General features: G+C 50.2%; 1 protein-coding gene across 4 annotated transcripts in view; it reads right to left on the bottom strand.

Moving 5' to 3' along the window:
* Positions 1 to 7,367: 7,367 nt before the first annotated feature.
* Positions 7,368 to 24,286, bottom strand: part of Arfgap3 (ADP ribosylation factor GTPase activating protein 3) — a 48,594-nt gene continuing 31,675 nt past the window's right edge. Inside the window, exons 10-16 of one of the 4 annotated variants that reach the window (XM_041672213.1) lie at positions 20,186 to 20,314; positions 19,315 to 19,464; positions 16,375 to 16,509; positions 15,133 to 15,256; positions 14,124 to 14,214; positions 10,232 to 10,353; positions 7,368 to 8,374 (exon numbers count right to left, since the gene is read on the bottom strand). In XM_041672213.1, coding sequence (XP_041528147.1) covers positions 8,357 to 8,374; positions 10,232 to 10,353; positions 14,124 to 14,214; positions 15,133 to 15,256; positions 16,375 to 16,509; positions 19,315 to 19,464; positions 20,186 to 20,314 — 769 coding nt within the window. In that variant the 3' untranslated portion in view covers positions 7,368 to 8,356. The remainder of the gene's footprint in view (positions 8,375 to 10,231; positions 10,354 to 14,123; positions 14,215 to 15,132; positions 15,257 to 16,374; positions 16,510 to 19,314; positions 19,465 to 20,185; positions 20,315 to 24,286) is intronic. The other 3 variants (XM_041672214.1, XM_041672216.1, XM_041672217.1) reach the window with 3 other exon arrangements.

Raw genomic sequence — 24,286 nt, 5'->3', positions numbered from 1 at the left:
CACTCTATAGACCAGGCTGGCCTCAAACTCAGAGATCTGCCTGCCTCTGCCTCTGAAGTGCTGGGATTAAAGGCGTGCGCCATACCCCACCTGGCTCATTTCCTTTTCCTAGACATGTTTAATCTGCAAGCAGTTAAGAGTGGAGAGAAAACATATAGCACTCCTTTGTTTTCCCAGGCACCTCTGTCTGAACTGCCCCCATTTCCTGCTAGCCTGGTTCCAGGCTCCATCCTGTCTTGGTTACTGTCCTATTGCTGTGAAGAGACGCCATGAACAAGACAACTCACAGAAGAGTTTATTGGGGCTTACAGTTCCAGAGGATCAGAGTCTGTGACTATCATGTTGTGAGCACGGTAGCAGGCATGACACTGAAGCGGCCGCTGAGAACTCATCATGTTATCTGCAAGTACAAGATAGATAGATAGATAGATAGATAGATGATAGATAGATAGATGATAGATAGATAGATAGAGATAGATGATAGATAGATAGATATAGATGATAGATAGATAGATGATAGATAGATAGATGATAGATAGATAGATATAGATAGATGATAGATAGATAGATAGATAGATGGTAGATAGATAGATAGATGGTAGATAGATAGATAGATGGTAGATAGATAGATGATAGATGATAGATAGATAGATAGATAGATAGATGATAGATAGATGATAGATAGATAGATGATAGATAGATGATAGATAGATAGATGATAGATGATAGATAGATGATAGATAGATAGATGATAGATAGATAAATAGATAGATGATAGATAGATGATAGATAGATAGATAGATAGATAGATGATAGATGGTAGATAGATAAATGACAGATGATAGGTGATAGACAGGTGATGGATAGATAACTAGATGATGGATAGGGAGATGATAGATAGGAGAGAGAGAAAGAGACATATACTGGGAATGACATAGCATTTTGAAACCGCAAAGCCCACCCCAGTGACAAACATCCTTCAACAAAGCCATACTTCTTATTCCTTCCCAAATAGGTTTCCCAACTGGAGCCGAAACACAGGAGCCTATGGGGGCCATCCTCATTCAGACCACCACAGTCTCCCTCCAGCTGTGCAGTGGGTCAGGCAGATGTTGCTCCTATTTGAGAGATGTCACAAAGCACAGTGACTCTCACATTGTTGACTCTCTGGAGGAGCACAGAGCTTAGTCCCTATTGAGTGCCTGTATCCTAAACCTCACCACAGCTCTGTCTTCCGTGCACCCAGAGGTGAGTCGGAAGAGGCAGCCCTGTGCCTGTGTTCAACCCGCTGCATCTCTCCCTCTGCTGCATACTGCAGTCTGTATCTGAGGCTTTGCTGTTCATGGTCCCGAATCACGCATCACGCAGGCTGAATCACAGGCCTGAGCGTGTCTCCTTTGACCTCCTTTCTCTTCAAGTCTAAGCCCCATTTCCAGGCATAACCTCTGCCCACAGTTCCACAGAAAAGTTTTAGGACTTCCTGACCAAGTGCTGTGACACACCACTGAGCGGGGGTGGGGGTAGGGGTAAGGTTGTAAAGTCCCCAAACTTGAATTTTGAAACATCAGAGACATCAGCAGTGTGTGTGTGTGTGTGTGTGTGTGTGTGTGTGTACGGGATACCACAACCAGGCTTTTAAATTGTACAATTTGTTTTGATTTGGTTTTTAGAATTTATTACCATTTTACATTTTATTTGTGCGTTGGGGAATACACACGGATCGAAGCGTGAGTGCGAAGCCAGAGGACTTCGAGGAGTTGGTTCTCTTCTACCACACGGGTCCTGGGGATCACATTCAGGTCACCAGGCTTGGGGGCAAGTGCCTTTACCCAAGGAGCCATCAGCCTGAATTCTGTTCTCTTCACAGTTAGGTTTGTATTCAGTTTATGGTTAGAGTTCCACTTTTTGTTTTTTCCTACAGTCTCACAGAATGCCCTCCTGGGGAGCACAGGAGGCAGCATCACCCACACCCAGGGCACTTCCCCCTTTGGGGTCAAGTGGGGTCTGTCACCATCTGGAAAGGCACAGGAAGCCTTTGCTTGATTCAACCCAGGTCTAGTGGGATGCTATCCAAGAACTGAAATGAACCTGGTTTAACTGGCCTTGGCAGCCTTGCCCTGGATGGCTGGTCTGGCTACAGACTCGCTTCCTAGAACCAACGATGCTGGCTGTCCTTGTTTGCTTTCTGTTGCTGCACAAATATGACCAAAAGCAACCTGGGGAAGGAAGGATTTATTTCAATTCACAGCTTGAAGTCCACCATGAAGGGAAGTCAGGGCAGGAACTGAAGCAGAGGCCATGGAAAAATGCTGCTTACTGGCTTGATCCTTGTGATGCGCTTAGCTTGTTCTCTTTCTAAAGTCTTTGTTATCATCACCATTATTATTATTATTTTTTTTTATTTTCGAGACAGGTTTCTCCGTAGCTTTTTTGGTTCCTGTCTCTGGAACTAGCTCTTCTAGACCAGGCTGGCCTTGAACTCACAGAGATCCGCCTGCCTCTGCCTCCTGAATGCTGGGATTAACACCATTATTATGTGAATGATATTCTGCCTGCATGAATGTCTGTGTATCACTCGCGTGCAATGCCTGCGGAGGCCAGAAGAGGGTATTGGATCCTCTGAAATGGAAGTTACCGATGGTTGTGAGCTACCACGTGGGTGCTGGGAATCAAACCTGGGTCCTCTGGAAGAGCAGCCAGTGCTCTTAACCATTGAGCTATGAACCCTGTCTCGAAAAAAAAAAAAAAAAAAAAAACCATTGAGCTATGGCTCCGGTCCTCAGTCAGCTTTCTTAGACAACCCAGGACTACCTGCCCATGGCTGGCCCCGCCGGGGCTGGGTCCTCCCACATCAATCAGTCAAGAGAATGCCTCACAGACTTGCCCACACATTTTCTCCACTGAAGATCCCTCTTCCCAGATGACTGACTCTACAGGGTTCCCAGAGCTAGCTGCCCGATCAGGGTCCACTGTGTTCAGCTGCTTGTCCTCGGATGGACTCAATAGGAACTGACCCTTCCATGCCCTGTAAAGCCCAAGGGGACGATGCCAATGATGACTCTATAGGGGACTTTCCAGCATGTTCTGCTGGCAGCTAGGAAGGTCATTTTTTTTTTTAAAAAAAAATAGATTTCCTGTTTATTGCAAGGCTAATACATGTATAGAATGTATTTCGATTTTATTCACCCCTCTAGTTCCGTCTAGATCCTTCCCCATGGCCTTTCCCAACTTCATGTCCTCTTAGGGAGGTCATATTATATGTCAAGTAGCCACCTGCTCCTTCCAGCTCTCCAGGCCTCGGCAGCCCGTTGCCTTTCATTGGCCTCCACCTCTGCATCCAGTTACCTTCCAATCCCTTTACCACTTCCCAGTTTTTGATCCTTCTCTTCCAGGGCCAGGGGGTCTGGGTTTTTGCATTTCCTACTGTGTGGGACCAGCTTACCCAGTTTGGGCTAGGAGAAGCCCAGGAAAACAGACATTTTTCCCTGCAAAGACTGAAGACCTGGCTCATTTGGGACCTGGCCAAGCCCTTTCTTCTCCAAGGTCTGTTCCAGTCTGTGAGGTGGGGGAGGGTGCAGAGACTGCCCAGTTCTGGGCTGGGCTGAAAGGAAGAGCCATCAAAGTTCCTGCAGATCAAAGCCCCCCAGGCTGGTCTTTGAGGCCACGGACACAATGGTGCATGGCCAGGAGCCAATACATCAAGTCTGGGAGATGGGGGAGGGAACCAGGCAGATCTCTGAGGCTTCTGGGTAAAGTCAAAACAGAGTCTGGTCATCTGGGTGACCATGAGGTGCATTCTAGTAGTTGGGTACTTTAGTTTCCTCAACCACAAGACACAGCTATTTGTACTATCCCCTCAGACCTGCTTTAGGCACTGGGTCTACGGGACTTCATTCCTAATACCCATTTGCCTGGTATGCGTGTGTGTTGTGTGTGTGTGTGTGCGTGTGCGCGTGGTGTATGAAGGTGCATAAGGGGGTGTGCACCTGTGCATTTGGATGTAGAGGCCAGAGGTTGGCATCAGGCGTTTTCCTCTATGGCTGTCCACCTTATTTTTTTAAACCCTTGTGTGTGTATGGACAGGCATGCACATGCGTTGGCGCATGTGTGGCTGTTTGTCAGTGGGCGACCTGCAGTGTCAGTCTGGCCCTTATACCATGTGGGTCCCAGGCATTGGACTCCTCAGATTAGCTGGAAGAAACCTTCACTCATCACGCAATGTTCCTGGGCCTTTTTTCTATTTACTTATGTGTATGGGTCTTTTGCTTGCATGTGTCTCTGTGCACGGTGCATACGTATGCCTGATGCTCTTGAAGGTCAGAAGGTGTCAGAGCCCCTGCAGCTGGAGTTGGAAATAGTTGTGAGCTTCCGTGTGTGTGTGCTGGGACTCAAACTCAGGTTCTCTCCAAGACAAGGAGATGCTCTTACCCGCTGAGTCACCTCTCCAGCCCCCACCTTAGTTTTTGAGGCTGTCTCTCATTGAACTTGGAGCTCACCGATTTGTCTATAGACTGGCAGCTAGTGAGCCCCTGGGATCCAACTCTATGCCCTTGGAGCTGGGGTTCTGATGCCACACTCCCCTCCTCCCCTGCATCGTCTCCTCTGGGCTGGGGACTGAACTTGGGTTGTCATGTCTCCCAGTTGCCTGTTCCTTCCTGGTTGAACTTTATGTCTGCAGAGAGGCAATGGGCAGCATTTCCTTCCTCCTTAGCAGCTCCAAGTGGCAAATCGTGGTCATCAGAGGCAAGGGTGAAGACAGGACATCTCACACAGACTCTTTGAGCCCTTCTTCCTGCCCAGAGTTGCAGACTCCATGGCTGAAATTGGGGAAGCCATTTTGAGAGCATATGAATGCAAGTCCCACCGTGATACTGGCTGGGATGGCAAGCAGGGGTCTGGTCCCTGCTGCCATCGTTGTGTTGAGATGTTTGATGTGAAACTGAACCCAAGCACATCTGTATCTCGAGGTTGCTTTGTGTGGTTACAGCAACTGAACACAAAATTGTTTTTTGAGACAAGATCTCATGTAGCCCATACCCTCAAATGAACTATGTAGTGGAGGAAGACTCCGAGCTTCTGATCCTCCTGGCTGCACCCCGGAGTGCTGGGATCATGGGATTTCAGGCGTGCACCACCAATGCCCAATTTATACTGTGCTGGGGTCAAACCCAGGGCCTTGTACATGCTAGGCAAGGACTTTACCAACTGAGCCACTTCCTCACCCCCCGAACACAAAGCTTAACTGATTTAGCACCAAGTAAGTACTCAACACATGGGAGTGATGGCCTCCACCTTTGCTGGACCTTACTGGGTGGGTTTAAGCCCATAGTCACTGCCTGTCCTTCCGCACTTGAAGATCTTCTCATCGGCTCTGGGGTGCCTCCTTGCTGCACTGTCTACCCCTTCTGTGGCTGGTCCTTCTCTCTTTCTGTAGCTGCTTCCTCTTCGTTTGACCTCTGGCTTGTTTTGGTGGGTTCCAGCTCTGGGCAGTCCCAGTCTGTCCCAGAAAGCCAGCTCTACCCGGATAGCTCATGGGTGCCCCTGCAACTTGGCCCTCCTCTGAGCTCCCGACGTGGGCAGACACTTCTGTATGCCAGAACCCTACATTTCTTGCCCTGGCTTTTCCACCAGGTAACCTCTCATACCTAGCAAGCCCTTAACTTCTTCACGACCTATTTATACTTTCCAGCAAACTCCTTCACCCTTACCAGGATCCAGACACAGCTCCCTACCTCCCAGCCCCATTCCCAGGCACTACAGACTCTTTCTTCTCCCCTGGACCATAACCACTTAAAGAAGCTGAGGGCCCATAGGAGAATAGTGACAGTCATGAGTTCTGAGTGCCCATACAAGTAGGGACTTTCCAGATGTGGCTAAAGCTGCTGAGGTGCAGGAAATGCCTGTCAGCTTCCAGAGGTGCAGACGAGGGCTTCTGGAGGCAGAAAGAAGAGCCAGAGTCTATTGCGTGCAGGGGCTCCTCAGCTGCGGTCTGTTTTTAGTGGCCAGGGGTGTGGCTTAGTTGGATATGACTAACCTGGGGGTGGGAAGTCATATTGGGTACAGGGACTGGAAAGGCCTCAGAGCCCCAGGCTCAGCCCCAGGCCCGGTTCAACTAGGCCAGACCCATCCTTTCTGGACAATGCCCCCCATGTCACCCCAGCTGCCTCAGGAGGACCAGCACAGATGCGAAGCACAGGGAACCAGAGAAGAGTCATCTGGATGTCCTTTCAACAGTCTGTGCTGGGTCTGCAGTGGGTGTCACAGCCACCGAGTTCCCAGAGAGCGAGGCAGAGGGCTGGGTAGGACACGGGAACCACATACAACTGGGACAAATGGGGACTGAGGCGCAGAAGAGCACACAGCCCGTGTCTCTATCACTGGATACAGTGCGAACACTGGGCCCTTCTGTCTTTTCTGGCCTCACACACAACAGGCAAGTCCTCTGCTGATGGGTCATGTTCCCATTTTACTTTTTGAGATTTTTTTTTTTTTAAAATCTTTGGGTGTTTTGCCTGTGTACCGTGTGTGCCAAAACCAAAAGAGGATGTGGGATCCCTTGGAACTGCAGCCACCAGCTGGGTACTAGGAATTGAACCCAAGTCTTCTGAGTACTCTTAACTCTTGAGCTTCTCTCCAGCTGCTGCCCCCTCCCCGCAAAAAGGAAAAGATCCAAAATGGGGTTCACTCAGCCAGCATGAACAACTAGCTTTTGGTAGCAGCAATGAAACCTAATACTGCACAGCCACGCCCCCTTCCCCAGCAGACCTCAGACAGGGCCTCTGGATGGACAGTGGACTCGTCTGCACAGCATGGCACTCAGCCTGAGTCCTCATTGAATTACTGGAAACACTGACTACATGGATTCAGAAGACACCCAAGCAAGCCTGCTGCCCAGTGAGGAGGCCCCAGATCGGGGAGCAGATGAGAAGAGCAAGTTGCCCCCCCCCCCCGTGGGCTGTCAGTGTTTGATGTTCCGCATGAATGTTCAAAAGATGAGCAGTTGCAGTTGCCGTGTTCCTCACGGACGGGTGGTCATGTGGCATCCCTGACAAAGATGGGCTGAGTTCTCAGTGCTCAGGATGTTCAAAGCCTTCCCAAGACTGAACCAATAAAGAGAAAAGGGGGTAACACACCAGCAGCACCCCTTCCTTCCCTGCATGTCAGTAATCAGGGCCTCTGGGAAAACATACCCTGAGGGTACCCTGACCCTGTCATGACAACTCACAGTAAGAGCATGTGCCCGTGTGTGGGCACCCACCTGCCAGCCCCACCCATAACACAGGAGTGACGGGGGCCAGAGTCACCCACACCCAGTTTCCCGTGAGTCATTGCAAAGGCTCTGCTGAAAGACAACACAGACAACAGGGTCTGCTGTGCTGTCCGTTATATTTAGAAGTCTACAAATTGGATCTTTTAAGAAAGATTCACAAAATAATCATCTGAAATCACATTTTGGTTCATCAAATTTCAAATATATTTTACTGTGCTGAACAATATATTCTGGTGCTGTCTAAAACACAGCCAAACGACTATCGATTTACATTTATCCTGTAGCTTTTGGAACATCAAGGTCAAGATAAAAAATATTAACAAAATCACCCAATTATAATTACCATTCCCCAAATCTGAGCTGATCCTGAAGTCACATGGCCGCCTCAGGTGACTTCTAGGTGTACTGGGAGCCCTTAGCTGGCCCTGCAACACCTGTCACCACATCACAATGAGCTCCCTTGGCACTGTGGAAGCTTGGGCTTGTTATAAAGAACTGATTGGGGATCGTTTTTAAGTGTAGAGAATGTACAAAATAATTTACAAAGTGACAGATGGCTTTAGGTATTGTTTGAAATCTCCTCGCTGTGTGAGGGACACAGGAAGCGATCTGTCAGTGAGAGGCCGGGCACTTCTGGTCTGGTTTTTGTTGTCTGCGCCTTTGCAGAGGGAAGCATGTGCTGTGGCTTTATTTCTCTGGCCTATCCAGCACCAGCTAGCTCTGGCAGCCCTGAGCCCACAGTCCGTGGAGACTCGCAGGTGCTCCAGGGAAGGCTCCCAGTTCAGGGAGCAGTGGGAGGAGCCCGCAGCTCAGGCTCCCGGCTCTTAGAACTGAAGATTGCACAAAGATAAAGCAAGGATGTGCTCGACTGACACGAAGAGCTACGCTACACCAGAAATGAAAGCAGAGCTCCACGACATAGAAATGGGGTGCCCCAAAGGAAAGACGCGCACTCCGAGTGTGCAGGCACCTCGCCAACCAGCAGCACTTGCCTGCACAGCAGCTGGGGCTTCGGTGCAGCCAGATGTGGTCCCAGGTCCGTCTGAAGTGGAGTTTTACCAGGTTAGGCACAGCCTGGCAACAGGATTAAGAGCCGTAGCGATCCTAGAGAGAACCAGACCAACATTTACTCCAATACACTGCATCTGTCTCCTCCAGTGCATGTACCCCATGGCCGTTGTTGCGGGCACCCAGCTCCTGGCACAGAGAGTAGATGAGTGTTGGCAGCATGGCTTCAGCATCTCTATGGCAGGAGGTGAGTGGGGTTTGGAGACCTGCCTGGATTACACCTTAAGTGAGCTGCCCAAGGAAGGTCTAGAGCTCCAGGCTGTACTAAGGATTGCAAGGCAGGGGCCAGCACCGAGGGACTGTCTCAAGTCTGAAACCTCGATTTTGGTCCCTGTGCATCTTACAGAGGTTTAGTCTTTGCTCTGTTTCTTCACTTATAAGTGCAGGACAGGAGTGGGAGTACTCTAAAAACAAGATGATCACCCACAAAGCAGGGACAGTGACAGCCAGGACGACTGGGGCCAGGGGGACCTGAGGAAGGAGAGCCCCAAGCCTCTGCAGCCTTAGGCTTGTTCCACGGAGGGCTTTCCTCACGTTTCCACCGAGGCCGCAGCAGTGTCTGTCTGCAGACTAAGAGCCTCCATGGAAGCCGGGCGATGGTGGCGCACACCTTTAATCCCAGCACTTGGGGAGGCAGAGGCAGACGGATCTCTGTGAGTTCGAGACCAGCTTGGTCTACAGAGCTAGTTCCAGGACAGGCTCCAAAGCCACAGAGAAACCCTGTCTCGAAAAACCAAAAAAAAAAAAAAGAGCCTCCATGGACGCAGAAGGGGCAGCGTCGACCCAGTCTACTCCTCCGGCCCACATTTCACCCAACAGGATGCTTCCAAATGACTGCACTTAAGCAAGCCATTCACAAGCTTAGAGAAGTCCTCACTGTCCTAACGAACAGGCTCCGCCTTTTCCTTACTGTATATTAGGTGAATTAAGTCCAACACAGAAAGATAATATTTTCACAGATATATAAAAGTATGTATGTGTAAAGTAGAAGCAAAACTGTCCAGGGGACTGAGAGGACCAACTTGGGAGGGCACAAGCGAAGGGCAGAGGTATGAAAAGGTCCTTAGGTAACCCGGAACCAGAGTATAGAGTAATACAAATAAAACTCAAAAAGAGAGCGAACAGTGCAATGTCCAATGTGTGGAACAAGCAAATTAGATAAGCATATTTTCACCCCACAGCTAGCAGCTTCTGGAGAATTTGTAGTTCCAGAGAGCCACGCAGAACATGCCACTGAAGAATGGAGAACACACAGTCACACAGCAATAGGACTCCTTCATTTAGAAAGATATGCAGCCACAGGTAGTGGTGGCGCATGCCTCTAATCCCGGCACTTGGGAGGCAGAGGCAGGTGGATCTCTGTGAGTTAGAGGGCAGCCTGGGCTACAGAGTGAGTTCTAGGCCAGCCAGTTCATAGTTTAGAACTAAAACAAAACAGCAGAATCCCAGAGCAGGGAGATGGTGGATGGTTTTCAGCTTAGGAATCCTCTCTTTTGTGGGGCTAGGAGATGGCCCAGCAGTTTATAGTGTTGATCTTGCAGGAGATTGAGTTTAATTCTGGCACCCACATGGCAGCTCATAACCATCTGTAACTACAGTTCTGGGGATCTAATCCCTTCTGTATGGCCAGGCATGTATACATAGTACATGCAGGTAAAACATGCAGACCTATAAAATAAAATAATTTTTAAAAAAAGAATTCTCCATTCTAAACTCACAACTGGGGAATTATATGAATCCCAGTAAGAACTTAGAAAATGCTGCCTGAGGCAGGGTCTCAGCCCAGGCAGGTCTGGAACTCGAGATCTTTCTGTCTCAGGGCTAGTCTGCAGCACAGCTTCGCGCTCACAGCTACAGCCTAGTTCCCTGGGAGCCTCGTGGAGTGCCACTTACCTGAATGGACGTCATGACTCCATTGGCAAAGACAGAGAGTTTTCCAGCAACGGATCGCACGCCTTGCTTGAACTGCGCCATGTCTGGGGCATTGGGCAGCACGTTCGAGAGGTTGTAGTTTCCTGCACACAGAGAGATGTCAGCTCGCCCCTCTTCTAAGGACATGTGTAGCTCTGTGAACCCACTCTGCCTCTGCTGTCACCTCCCAAGCTACTACTGTGTCCGCAAAGATGATCACACAGTGGGGCAGGGCTCAGAGGGCAGGTACTGGTTCTATCACAGCAAGGTGGACACAGCACTCTGCCCAGTGGCTCCCAAGGCTCCAATGGAATCAGACACATGATAGCCAGCAGTGGCCATGGGGAACTGGAGGTGCTGGGAAGACGTGTCTCCTGTGCTGGGCATCAGGCACGCTCCAGGCGTGGAGGATATTGCATTCATTCATTCTCCAGATGTTCGATCATTCATTCAGCACACCTGTGACAAGGGCTTTGTCAAGCACCAAGGGCACAGAAGAGCAGATGGGTCTTGCTGTAGTCAGGTCGCCAGGTACCTCACTCCTGCTGTGGGTGAGGTACAAGCATGGGGAGGCCTGCGGAGTTCCCACAGGCCCAGGACAGCTGGCCGGAGGGAGAACTGAGGAGGCAGGAGCCAGGCTGTGAGTGCAGGGTACCAGCCCGCGAGCAAGGGCTCAGCAGTGTGCTGGCTGCTCTGGCAGAGAAGAGGCCAGTGGGCAGCAGGGATGAATGACAGACACAACACACGCAGAAAGGTCTGGGTCATGGGAGCAGCTCCAGACAGAAGAACCTGGGGACACCCAGAACTCAGGGCTCTGCCCTCTCACCCTCCAGCAGAGTCATGGATCTTCTTTAATGAGCTATTTATGGACCAAATTCTCAGAAATGGAGACAAATCAAGAGAAAAGTCCAAGATTTTAAGAATAATATATCTAACAAGGATCAAAACACTTGGCCAGCTACTTCCCTGAGGCAGGCACTGTAGACACTTTGCTGACACCAGAGGTCACTAAGTGGAACTAGACTCTGGGTCTCAGGGCAATGTTGCCTGATGGATGTGGGTAACAACTAAGCAGGCAAAAACCCGAGAGCCCACTGGGTCTGGGTTTGTAGGCCTGCATGCCTGTGTAGGCTGACTCAATGGGTGTGGAGTTTAGGAGTCACAGGCGACATTCCACTGGAACCATCAGTCTGTTCTTGAAAGGGACACTGAGGGGGCTGGAGAGATGGCTCCGTGGATACAGTATTCCTCAAGTGTGAGGACAGAATTCAGATCCCCAGAACCCACACAAATGTGAGCAGCCCACCAGCAATCCCAGCGCTTGAAGGGTGGAGACAGGATTCCCCTGAGCAAGCTGCTGGTTAGACTAGTCCAATCTGTGAGCTTTGACTTCGGTTAAGAAACCCTGACTCATAGAATAGAGCAGAGAGTGATGAGGGACTATTAGTCCCATCCTCCACAAGCATGCATGCATGAGCAAAGGCATGTACACACACACGCACACACGTATACACATAGAGGCATGCACATATATACAGGTGCCTGTGTATACATGCACACCAGCATGCATGCTAAGAACACCAAGGAATAAGCTATGCCCTGAGGTTTTTTCTTTCTTTCTTTCTTTTTTTTTTTTTTGGTTTTTCGAGACAGGGTTTCTCTGTGGCTTTGGAGCCTATCCTGGAACTAGCTCTGTAGACCAGGCTGGTCTCGAACTCACAGAGATCCGCCTGCCTCTGCCTCCCGAGTGCTGGGATTAAAGGCGTGCGCCACCATCGCCCGGCTTTGAGGTTTTTTCTAACATGGCTATCATATACCTCCCTTTACTCTGGCATATGTGGTCCTAAGTGCCCCATCCCTTCTCAGATGGCCCAGTCCACATACTCACTGGCCCTGCTCATAGACGTGGCCACAGGCCTTGATGTGACAGGATAGCTTGGATACCCACACATGCTTCTCACTCAACCCTTCCATCTTCTCTAGCAGGGATCAGCCCTGAGTACCACCCCATCAAGGATCTACTGCATAGGAGGTGCTTCATCTGACACACGGAGTGATCAGGATGAGCCAACAGGATCCCTTCCAACACTCACCTAGGCTCTTTGCTGAAGTGCACACCAAAGAACGAATCCTTGGTAAGGCTGTCCAGCTAGCTCAGGGCGGTGGCTGCAGGTGTCATGAGGGGAGTGGTAGTGGGGTTTCAGATGGGCTCAGTAGCAGGGGCAGGGGCGGGGAAGAGGAGCAAGCTCTACTCAAAGCAGACCACCAGCCTTAGTTAGGGGGTGGCCTGACACCCTAGGGAGCAATTCACAAAGGCCCTCCCCAAGCTGCTGCTATGGCCCCAGCGTCAAGAGTTCAGGGGACCTCTGTTTGGTGGTGGGGCAGGAGGCAAGCTTGAGCTAGCCATGCTCTGTATCAATGTTAAGGGCGGAGGGTGTGTTTGCTTCAAAGAGCTTTCTTGTCTTTTCCTCTTGTGTATGTGTTTAAACAAACAATCATGTTCAGAGTAAATGTTCCAAGAAATTAAATTTAAAAAGCATGTGGATATCTCAATAACCCGGGTCTTGGGGCTGGCTCCGAGATGACTAGCCAGCACGGACAGGGTAGGGGCTCTGCCTGGAGACCTTGGGGAGGTTGGGTGCAGCTTTTGTGCTAGGGGTGTGTCACATTACAACAGGAAGCCCTGACAAAGGCCAGGATGTGAAGGTCAGACGTGAAAAGGCAGCAGACTGCTGGCTAAAGACTTGCTGGGCAATGGCTGACCAACAACAGTCCCTGCCTACAGTCAGGAAGGATGGGCACAGGTGCCATGGTCCAGCCTAGCCCCGTCAGGCAGCAGACCTACAAGGCTGGCCCACCAGTCTCTCTGCACACTGCTGCCTACCTGCCGGCCACTGCAGCAGCACACTCCAGCCTAGAACGGCTCTCCCCACTTAAGCAGGCAAGCTGGCAGTGCCACTGTATCTGAGGCCATAATGACTACACATGCCCGAACCTCCACACAGAAGGTTCCAGACAGTTGAGATGAACCCTACAACTTGTCTGTTGAAGCCGCATCCACTTTAATGTCTCAAAGGCAGTGTGGCTGCCAAGATGGTCACCCCACACAAACACTCAGGCCTTCTGTAGGCCAAAGCCAGTCTGGTTGTGAAGTAAATGATGCAAACCAGCATGCAGAGACCTCAGCCTGCAGCACTGGCTCCAGAGACCCCTTCTTGGTTCTTTTCCTGAAATGACCTCAGAGGCTGCCGTCATTTCACTCTCGCCCTGTGGCCTGGTGGAGGCTGTGTGAGGTGCCCACGCAGGCAGGCCTTCTGGGACAGCGAGTGCACAGGTAAAAGCGGAGGCATTTCTCTGGGGTGGGCAGTGAAGGGCCTGCTCTGGGGCTCACATCTGGGCACATGGTTAAGACTCCAGCCCTGGGATGACCAGACACCTGGTGCAGGATGTAGAGGGACAGCAGAGACAGGCTCTTCCTCCCCACCCACTCCTCAGTGCCGGTGTGTCCTGAGGGCTGAGGGGCCTGAGGTGACTCCTAGGTGCAGGACCCCAAGTGGTTGGTACCTTACACAGTATCTCAGCTCCAACTCCTCCACAGGCAGGAGACAGAGGCTAACAATGACCCCAGCTAGTGAGTGGCGGGCACCTCGCAGGAGCCCCCTGCCTCCTGTATTCACAATGTTCTGGATACCAAACTGCCAGGTGACAAGGGTGCTATGGCATAAACTTCATGATGTGGTCTCCTCTCATGGGATCCTGGAAGGACAGCTTCAGCTCTCACTGCTCACACGGGGCAAAGGTGATGGGGCATGGGATCCTGGCAAGGGAAAGGCCCTATGGAATCGCACGTGCTGGGATCCCCATGACCCCTCACCTGCTGGCTGTTTCCTCTGTTCATCAAAAAGATCTGCAGAGCTTATGGAGGAACTGGTAGAGAGCCTCTCCAGCCGTGCTCGGGTCTCAAACTGGACAGAAAAAGACAGAGTAAGAGAACTGGAATGAGTCTACTCCCCTTGGCTACCTCCGATGTCACTCCCAGCCAGGCCCTGGGGGTGGAATAAAGGTATGCTCTGCAGTGGAGTAGGTCAGGGCAGCGCAGGGCAGCATTCCACATCACTGTCAGTGAGGTCAGGATGAGGGGCAGCCAGAGCTCAGTACTGCTCTCAGCCACCCTAGGAAACCCCTCAGTGCTGGGCACACCGCTTAGCCCATCAACTTCAAGTCCTTCAAATTTGTGTGTGTTCAAGCGTGCACGTGTGTGTGTGTGTGTGTGTGTGTGTGTGTGTGTGTGTGGTACCGGGGATAGAACCTAGGGCTTTGAGTTTGCCAGGCAGGCATATTTGCAGGAGTGTACCCCAGCCCATTAACACATTTAAAGTAAACCAAGCAGAAGAGCTGGAGGCCCCTCTGGCAATGAGGCCTCTAAGAGACAAACCAGCATGCCCGAGTTCTAGCCCCACCAGCCCCTCTGCACTTGAGCACTAGAGGGAAGTGGGCTTGGCCCCAGCTTAGTCAGACTCCTGGATGAATGTGTTCATTTGTGAGGCAGGTGACAGCTGGCTAATGAAGCTGTCGCCCACAAACATTTCCAGGCTCCATTTAACTATGTTAAACTGATCAAAAGCAATTACTGCTACATAAAAACCTGAATTTACTCAAAAGCTACTGACTGATGGCCACTCTCCCCAGAGAGGCAGAAGAGCAATGAGACGGGGTTCCTGACTCCACAGCTGCCCAGGGTGCTCAGGCAGACCTGGGCTCTGGCCCTGGCTTCAGCATTATTGTCTGGGGGCCTCTTCTCCCTCAGCAGCCCACCCTCTCATGGTCCCCACAGCTTTTTTCATGGTTCTCGGGGCTCCTGTGGGAGCTTTCTGCACCCTTACATCTGCCTGGGCTTGTCTTCCAAAGTACATGTCTGAGGAAATGGCCTTCACGTTGCCAAACTTCTTCTGGGCTTCATCCGTGTTGTCAACAGGCTCGTAATCCGGCTTCCTGCGAGTGCTAGGCCTAGAGCGAGAAACAGTCAGGGTTGGTCACACCAAGGGCGGTGAAGCAAACCCAGTTCACACTTCAACTTATGTGGAGTCTCCCATCTTAACTGTGTTAGCGATGCTGCCCACATTGTGATTGCGCAGGACAACACTGGCCATCAACAGAGTGTAACGCACGGGGAAACAGGACATCCGATTACGGGGCAACCTTGCACTATACGCGTAAGGTTCCTTGGTGTGAACAGGAGAGCTGTGGAGGCGGAGGCCAGGCTACCTCAGTCAGGTGACCTCTGCAGTCAGGTGACTGCTGAGTTCAGAGTTCAGGCAAGGCCAGTTACTGAATGACTAGTCCACGTGGGAAGATCCAAAAAGAGAATAGCAGGGGCCGAGGGCTGAGGACAGAGCAAGGGACTTGGCAGCAGCAGAATGTCCTGGGCCTTGTTCTTAGCGGTCACTACAAGACTGTGTGCTAGTCAAGACTATGAAAACTGTGCTGGGTGTGGTGGCGTGAGCAGCAATCTGAGCCAGAGGCGAGAGGATGTCAAGTCTGAGGCTAGCCTGGGTAACTCAGGGAAACTGCCTTCAAAATAAAACAATAAAATTAGACTCCAAAGGGCACGTGTGTAATTCAGTGCAGTGCGCCTGCCAAGCACACTGAACACCCCATAGACAGCACCCACACACTCATGCATGTGTACATTCCCCCACATATACCTAGACCACATGTACACACACCTGTATACACACTCACACTAGCACTCCCCCACATACACACGTATATATATCCAGAAATACATCCCAGCATCACACACACACACACACACGCACGCACACATGCACACAAGACCAAACTGCAGAACTGTTGCCTAGGAAATAGGGATTCCTACAGTTTACAAATAGTCTTCACATGGGGGAAGGTAACTCATTCACGAGCCAGGTCACCCTGACACATGGACTGAGACTCCCCCAAGGAACCGTTGGCCCTTACACCTGCTTTCTAACAACCACAGATGTTTCCGGCATGTGCCCCCAACACACAGCCACTTCCTAAAGCAGCACAGGACACTCGTGGCACATATATCAACCCCTGTTCCTATGAGAGAAGCCCCTGGCTGCCTAGACTGCAGCTCCCACCTGTCTGAAGAACTGGCGCTTTGCACGGCAGGCTCGAGGTCTCTGCTGCTGTCCTTCTTCCAGTAGGAATCGGCACTGTCATCCCAGCTAGAAAAGGAGCTGCCTCTTATGTCCATGGAGTCATCAAAGTACCTGCTACAACAAGAGGAGAGTGTGACTAGGGAGTACTTAAGGATGCTCACTCCTTTAGGGTCTCTTGCTTTTGAGTATGGGGAACTGACTTCCCTGCCCAGTCATGTGCTGAGATGAAGGGCAGACATGACACTAGAGGTGGCAATGAACACGAGCTGACTGAGGCGTCCATTTCCAAGGTCCTCCCAGCAGCTGCGATCCTGCTGACCTCACTCTCTGAAGGCTTCAGGGAAGAGGGGTCCCTCTGTTGTAGCCTCAGGCTGCTGACACTGCCACTCCCTTGGACAGTTGTGATGCCATAGGGTGGAGTCCAGAGGCTGGTTAACCCCTCAGAAGAACATGGCGGGGTCGGGGGAGTGTCAGCATTAGATGGGGAGGGGCTGGGATACTCAGGTTTTTCTCAACAATGGCGCTCAGTGTTCTGGAGATGACCACTCTGAGACACAAACATTCTTCATCTATGTGAGTGAAAACCTTATCTGGACTGGAGGGGCACTGGGTGCCTTTAAACTGCAAAACAAGATGTCACCTGCGTGGGTGCCCTGAGAAGTCCATACATTGGTCTTCCCAAGTCTTCACTCGTCCACGAGAACCTCTCTATGTGCTGGCACTCTGTAGGGGATACCTAGCCACTCACAGGAAACACTCTATGCCAGCCAGCCTGCGCAGCCATCAGGCCCGTGCCAGGACTCAGCAGCTCTCCCCATCGCTGACCTTCACCCAGCGTGGGCTTTGATTTCTGGGTCCATTTTTTTTCAGAAGCTTTTCCTTCATGCTGGTCCTCACACTGCACCTTCCTCCCCTCTGGACACATTGCTACAGGTCCCCAGGAAAAGCCTCTAGCAGCTAGCACGCTGTCTTGTCGCCAGGCACGCCCCCCACCAAAGGCCATTTGGACTCCATGGGGCTCAGCAAACAGTCCAGTTTCATTATTCTGAATATGGTATTATAACAATGCATCATTTATAATCTGGAAATAATGGAATCCACTATAAAATATGTCCCCTTGCTTAACAGAAACAGCACTCTTCCATAATTTATAATATGCAATTTCTAATGGCTGATGAATAATTTGGAAGCAGTAAAAGCACTCTGTGGCACTGCCTTGCTGGCTTTCAGAGTGTGTTCACTTCATCTCTGGTGCCAAATCAGCCAATCCAATCCTGCTCTGTCTCTGTGGCCATCAAGTGAACTAGAGCGATGCTTCTGTCCCTAAATAACCTGCAGGTCACCATCTACGTGGCACCAAAATCTCTCTGCTCCACATCCAAACACCCAGGTTTCAAACTGAAACTGGTCCCTGGCACAGCGGCCTTTGGGGCTGACCCTTCTGACTGAGAGAGGATGCTGGAGGCTCCAAGGCACACATACATCCCCCACGAGTTCTTCCATGACCTGAGGCTGTGGGGATGGGAAAGGTCCCACTCAGCAGGCGACCTTATCCAGAACCCTTTCTCTCACCAACACTGCTACCCAAGCTTGGAAGTGGGGCTCCATGAAAGTGAGTCTGTCTCTTCCTACCACCTTCCATGGGCATTACGACTGAGCAGGGAAGTCTGTCCTCAGACCCTCGCCCGGCCCTCCTTAAACCGTGTGTGAAATGGCCTGACATGTCCAGGTTTAGACACAATCCTGAATTTCTCTCGTGTCAGCTGTATTTCGGTTTTCTCAAATGCACAGTATGGGCAGACTAAGCATGCTGCTGAAGTCAGAGGCAGGTAGGGAGCAGGCAGTCTCTGACAATGCCAGCAAGCTATGAAAGCTCTCTCTAAAATACTGGGACTCAGGTAACTCAGAGCTGTGCTTAGAAACAAAGAGCTATTTGCACGATTCCTTACCTGGGAGCTTGGATAGGAAAGTCAGTGATTTCATAGTTGACTCTAGATAACAACCTACGACTGTTCTACCTACGGCATCCATGTCTGCGGCCACGTGACACCAGGAAGCCTGTGTGACCGTGGCAGCACTGTCACTGACAGATGTGTCCCTTCCCCACCAACTCCAGAAGTGAAAGGATCCTTGGTGTGGTTAACGCAGCTGCCCACCTGGCCACTGGCTGAGCCACGTGTCTCTGGACAAGTTCCGAGACCACAGTAGACAAGCCACAGCAGAGCTACGCAGTGCCTCAGAGTTTCCTATGGACCCGCGAGGCAGGCACCACCAGGAGACTTCACACAAATGAGGAGGCTGCAGCAGGGAGCATCTTAATAACCCGGCCACTGCTATGCGATTCATATGCGGCAGTCAGCCTTCAACCTAGGCTACTTGGTTTCTGCACCTAAGTGTCAAAGCCACCCCAAGTTCCTGTGAAGACAGCTTCTGGGTGGCCCTGACAAGGTGACATATTCCAGATGACACTTGTCCTCACCACATTCAGCCTTATGCCAGTCTCAGGTTTTGCCTCAGCAGACAGTAGACACAAAAGGACAGAAGCAGGCTGTCCTAGTACCATCGGATCCCCTCAGAGAACAGCCATGGCTTTCCTAAATAAATCCATCTGCAAATGCTATCTCCTCCCAGACTCTGTGGGAGCTTTCAGAAGGCAGTGTTTCAACAGAAGCCACTGAAGGTTTGGGCATGCTCCAGCCCTTGCCTCTCTCCACTCCTCACAGTATAGAAACATCTCCTCCACCTCTGACTTTAATCTTCAGTTGCTGACTGTAGCAGCAAACATTTTCCTGGTTGTAAACACTGCCCCTCACTGCTTCCCTGCCCTCTGTTCCTACGCACAGACTCGCATCAGCCAGAGCTTTCAAACAGTGCCAGGCACTGATGTGTACTGGTTCCTAAGGACAACCCTTAATGCACCCTTGGCTGCAGCCAGGCTGAGACCACCTGGGGCTGGAGGTGAAGTACGACTCATCTGGGTCCTCCTGGTACTTCCTCCTTGGTTTTGCCAGTGTAGGCGACTCCTGCTCGATGGTCTGCATGTCTGAAGTCACGGAATGGGAGATGCCACTTGAGGAGACAAAATAAAACAGGAAGTATTACATCACTGGCTTCCTAAAGGCTTGTGTCTTACTGAACAAAAAAATGTTGTAAGCTGTACTCTGAACAAACATAAGCTCATCAGAAGGGCTGGGAAACCCAATGTGAGCTTTGGAAGCTAGAGGTCATTCGAAGGGCAGGACTGGGAAGAAGACAGCCACATGCATGGGGTGTGCCCAAGACATCCACTCCAGTGCACACTTTGTGGAAACTCGGGCCCATTTCCTTCTCTTCAAGAACCATGTGCGCCATCTGTCATCACATCCCCCCATCTCATAGCCTAGGTTAGTCTCGAACCTGCTATATAGCCGAGGCTGGCCTTGAAATTCCTGATCTTTCTGCCTCTACCTCCTGAGTGTTAGGACTGGAGGCGCACACCACCATACTTAGCTTTACCCTAAAGCTAGTCAGTACTTGTTGTTTTGAGACAGACAGGGACTCTTGTAGCTCAGAATGACCTTGAGTGAACCCCCAATCTTGGTTTCTATGGTGCTGGGGATCCAACCTAGGGTTTTGTGCACATACTACCCATGAAGCTCCAGCCAGAGCCATAATATACTAAATACCAAAGCAAAGCCACACAACCAGGAAAGGAAGAGCACCAGGGAAATGGTCTGAGGTTGAAATGAGCCCCTAGAGCCCTTTGCCATGAGCAAACTGCACTGGGCTGACCTGGCCAAGCAGACCGTACCTCCTGCAGCTCCCAAAGCCCATGCCTAGCCTCTCGGCTTCCACCTTCTTCTGGCCTCTCAGGTTCGAGTTTTCATCTTTCTTCATGTAAATTTCGAGATCCTTGTAGGCCAAGCGTAGTGATGAGACCCTGTTGGGAAAGCACACGCTCATGAGGTCAGCTTTCAACCACAATTGACATTAAAATCCCGGGCAGACCGTACATAAGAAAGCCCCCTTGAGCTTCAGCATCTCCGTCCTTCTCTAGTTAGCACACTTGCAGATGCTGTACCAGCTCAGGACTTTCTGGCTCTTTTTCCGCTTGTGGGGTAGCATGGCGAGTTCCTTGGTTACTTCCCACACAGGGTCCTCCCTTTGACTGACATCTGATTACACTTCCCTGGGACACATCAGCATATGTGGTTAGTAAACTTGTCTGTGTCATTTAAGATGAAGCTATGATCACTTTAGGTGATCTGACGCCCTCTTCTGACCTCTGCAGGCCCCTGCAAAAACATGCTAACTCCCACAAGCAGAGAGACATCATATATGCAATTAATTTAATTAAAAAGATGAAAATATATCTAGAATTAAATTTTTTTTTTTTTGGTTTTTCGAGACAGGGTTTCTCTGTGGTTTTGGAGCCTGTCCTGGAACTAGCTCTTGTAGACCAGGCTGGTCTCGAACTCACAGAGATCCGCCTGCCTCTGCCTCCCGAGTGCTGGGATTAAAGGCGTGCGCCACCACCACCCGGCTAGAACTGATTTTATAAATATATAAATCGTTAGCTGTATTTCAAATAATTTCCTCTAGTGTCTCCTTATGTATCATTCTGAGAACATTTAAAATGGAGACCCAGTCACTATCTCTAGCTTTAAAACCATTTTATTGTTATTATATGCATACATGTTGTATGTGGGGTGGGGGACATGTATATGGTGTGTGTGTGAGAGAGAGGGGGATACAATCTATGGAGTCAGTTCTCCCACCGTGGGTTCTGGAGATTGAACTCAGGTCACCTGCTGGGCCATCCCATGTGTCCCAGCCATACCCTGATTTCTATTAAAGAAGGCATCACTGGGCCTGGAAGGTGTGTGCACATTGCCCAGGCTTCCACAAGCTCAAGCTGGTCATACAGAAAGCTATGCCCCAGCAGTGGGAACGGGAGTTTGCATCAAAAAGGGACAGTGTCATGAGAAATGACATGCCTACCATCTGCTTCCCAACACCCTGGACAGAGCCAGGGACCCCTCAGCAGCGAGCATCAGAACCCTGTGCAAAGTGACTCCTGTGCCGTGGCAGGGAATAAATACGCCAGGGAAACTCTACTCCTGTTCTTGTTCTTTCCTTCTTGAGACAAGACATGGGGATTTCTTGGGTCGGCCCTGATCTGACAGGTGTCTTTTTCTTTAGCTGTCTTATATCGTCTTCCTAAGCAAACATGGTAAAATGTCAGGTTTCTTTAGAGTCACTACCTGACAAACTGGGGCAGCAGGTCCCCTTGGAGAAGAACGGGAAACTAGGAAGATCATAGGAGGGGCTCTTAGTGACTGACAAGGGACTCACTCTCCTTGCTCACAAGCATGTGCTCTCCACGGTGATGGCTGGGCTGTAGGATGCACAGAAGCCAACCAGGTAGCCAGCCAGGATGAGGCACTGCCGAGGCCATTAGCTTCACAGTGTGACAGGGTATGGCATGCTGACACCTCCACTGATCCCTGAATCTGTAGGTATTCACACTCACTAGAAATGTCAGCTTCCAGGATCTCTCCCTCACTCTTCCCTAGTGAACACAGAGCTCAGACAGGGGTGAAATCGGTTCGCATAGCAGGGACAGGTGGTCAGTCACATGAGGTCCTGGAGAAAGGCAACAAAGCTACCAAACTGGGTTCCCAAGAAAATCATTCTTTCCCTCCCCACCAGACACCTCTGCACAGAGGCTTTCTGCATGCCTGGGAAACGCTCTACTCACATGCTGTGCATATCGCACACTGTGAAGACATGTTGCTATGACTGGTGTAATAATTGATACTAAGTGTCTATGTTCTTATTTGTGGCTGGTGGCCATGATGAGAAAGTACTACTACACCCTCAAGCTGCAAGCTAAGTCCTCTTCAATGTGTTTTCAATGTATCCTAAAGACAGACACATGGAAGGTGGGTATGGCCAGCATCCCATGCATCCCATGCTAGTCTCTCTGTGTCCTGCTTCTCCAGCTTCCTGATCACACAAAGGAGGGCGTGGGCGCATCCCGCAGCTCTTGTCTCACCAGGCTTTTGAGTTTACTTCAAGCCCTGGCAGCACAGGCAGAGCCACTTCCCAACAGCTGCACTAACCTGCCTCTGCCCTGGTCAGAAAGCAATGAAAAGAGAAAGTCAAGTCTTCCACTTCACTCCTGTCATAGAGAAAGTCTGTCTACACAGGTCAGTGCTGCCCCTGGCATTCTGAGAGCTCAACAGGAAAATAATCTCAAACCATCCACGCTTAGTCTCTGAGTTTCACTCAGCAAACCAACATCAGAACAAACAGAAACAAGTCACACTGCTAAGCACCTGCTGTGTGCCAGTGGCACTACCTGAACTCCTACTGTGCTCCAGGTTCTGTTGTAAGAATTTCAATAAATGTCATCTAAACTGTACCTTGAAAGAACCTCACACATCAGGGTCATTTGTTTTGCCCGTTATTCAGTGCACTACAATTCTAGCTAAAGCAGATAAAAAACACAGGAAGATAAGAGATCCCACAGAAGATGGTCCACACAGAAACAAGCACCACAGAAGACAGTCAAGACAGAAACAGGACATTACAAAAGATGGTCTGCACAGAAATAAGACATGACAGGAGACAGCCCACACAGAAACAATCATAGAAGACAGCCCATTCAGAAACAGAATACTACAGGAGACAATCCACAGAACACCACAGAAGACAGTCCACACAAAACCAGGACATCACAGGAGAGAGTCCACACAGAAGCAAGCACCACAGAAGACATCTCACACAGAAAAAAGACTCCACAGAATATACTCCACACAGAACAATCACCATCAAAGATAGTCCACACAAAACCAGGACATCATAGGAAACAGTCCACACAGAAGCAAGCACCGCAGAAGACAGTCCACATAGAAACAGGACATCACAAAAGACAGTCCACACAGAAACAATCACTGCAGAGGACAGTCCACACAAAACCAAGACTCCACAGAAGACAGTCTACACAGAAACAAGACTCCACAGGAGACAGTCCACGCAGAAACAAAACATCACAGGAGACAGTCCACACAGAAACAAGCAGCACAGAAAATGGTCCACACAGAAACAAGATTCCAAAGAAGATACTTTTCACAGAAACAAGACATCACAGGAGACGGTCCACACAGAAACAAATACCACAGAAGACAGTCCACACAGAAGCAAGCACCGCAGAAGACAGTCCACATAGAAACAGAACATCACAGAAGACAGTTCACATAGAAACAATCACTGCAGAGGACAGTCCACACAAAACCAAGACTCCACAGAAGACAGTCCACACAGAAACAGGACTCCATAGAAGATACTTCACACAGAGACAAAACATCATAGAACACAGTCTGCACAGAAACAAAACATCACAGGAGACAATCTACAAAGAAACAACCACCAGAGAAGACAGTCCACACAAAAAGAGGATCTCAAAAGATACATTCCACACAGAAACAAGTACCACAGAGGACAGTCCACAGAGAAACAAGAGTCCACAGAAGAGAGTCCATACAAGAACAAGACTCTATAGAAGATACTCCACACAGAAACAATCACCACAGAAGATAGTCCACAGAGAAATAACCACCATAGAAGACAGTCCACACAAAAAGAGGATCTCACGAGAGACAGTCCACACAGAAACAAGTACCACAGAGGACAGTCCACAGAGAAACAAGACTCCAAAGAAGACTGTCCACACAAGAACAAGACTCTACAGAAGACACACCATACAAAAACAATCACCACAGAAGATAGTCCACAGAGAAATAACCACCACAGAAGACAGTCCACACAAAAAGAGGATCCTACAAGAGACAGTCCACACAGAATCAAGTACCACAGAGGACAGTCCACAGAGAAACAAGACTCCACA

The sequence above is a fragment of the Microtus oregoni genome, unplaced genomic scaffold, assembly GCF_018167655.1.
Source record: "Microtus oregoni isolate MIOR12 unplaced genomic scaffold, Mior012 000022F_ref0000154, whole genome shotgun sequence".
Lineage (NCBI taxonomy): Eukaryota > Metazoa > Chordata > Mammalia > Rodentia > Cricetidae > Microtus > Microtus oregoni.
Note: the sequence above shows the minus strand (reverse complement) of the source record. Positions and strands in the feature narration are given on the sequence as shown.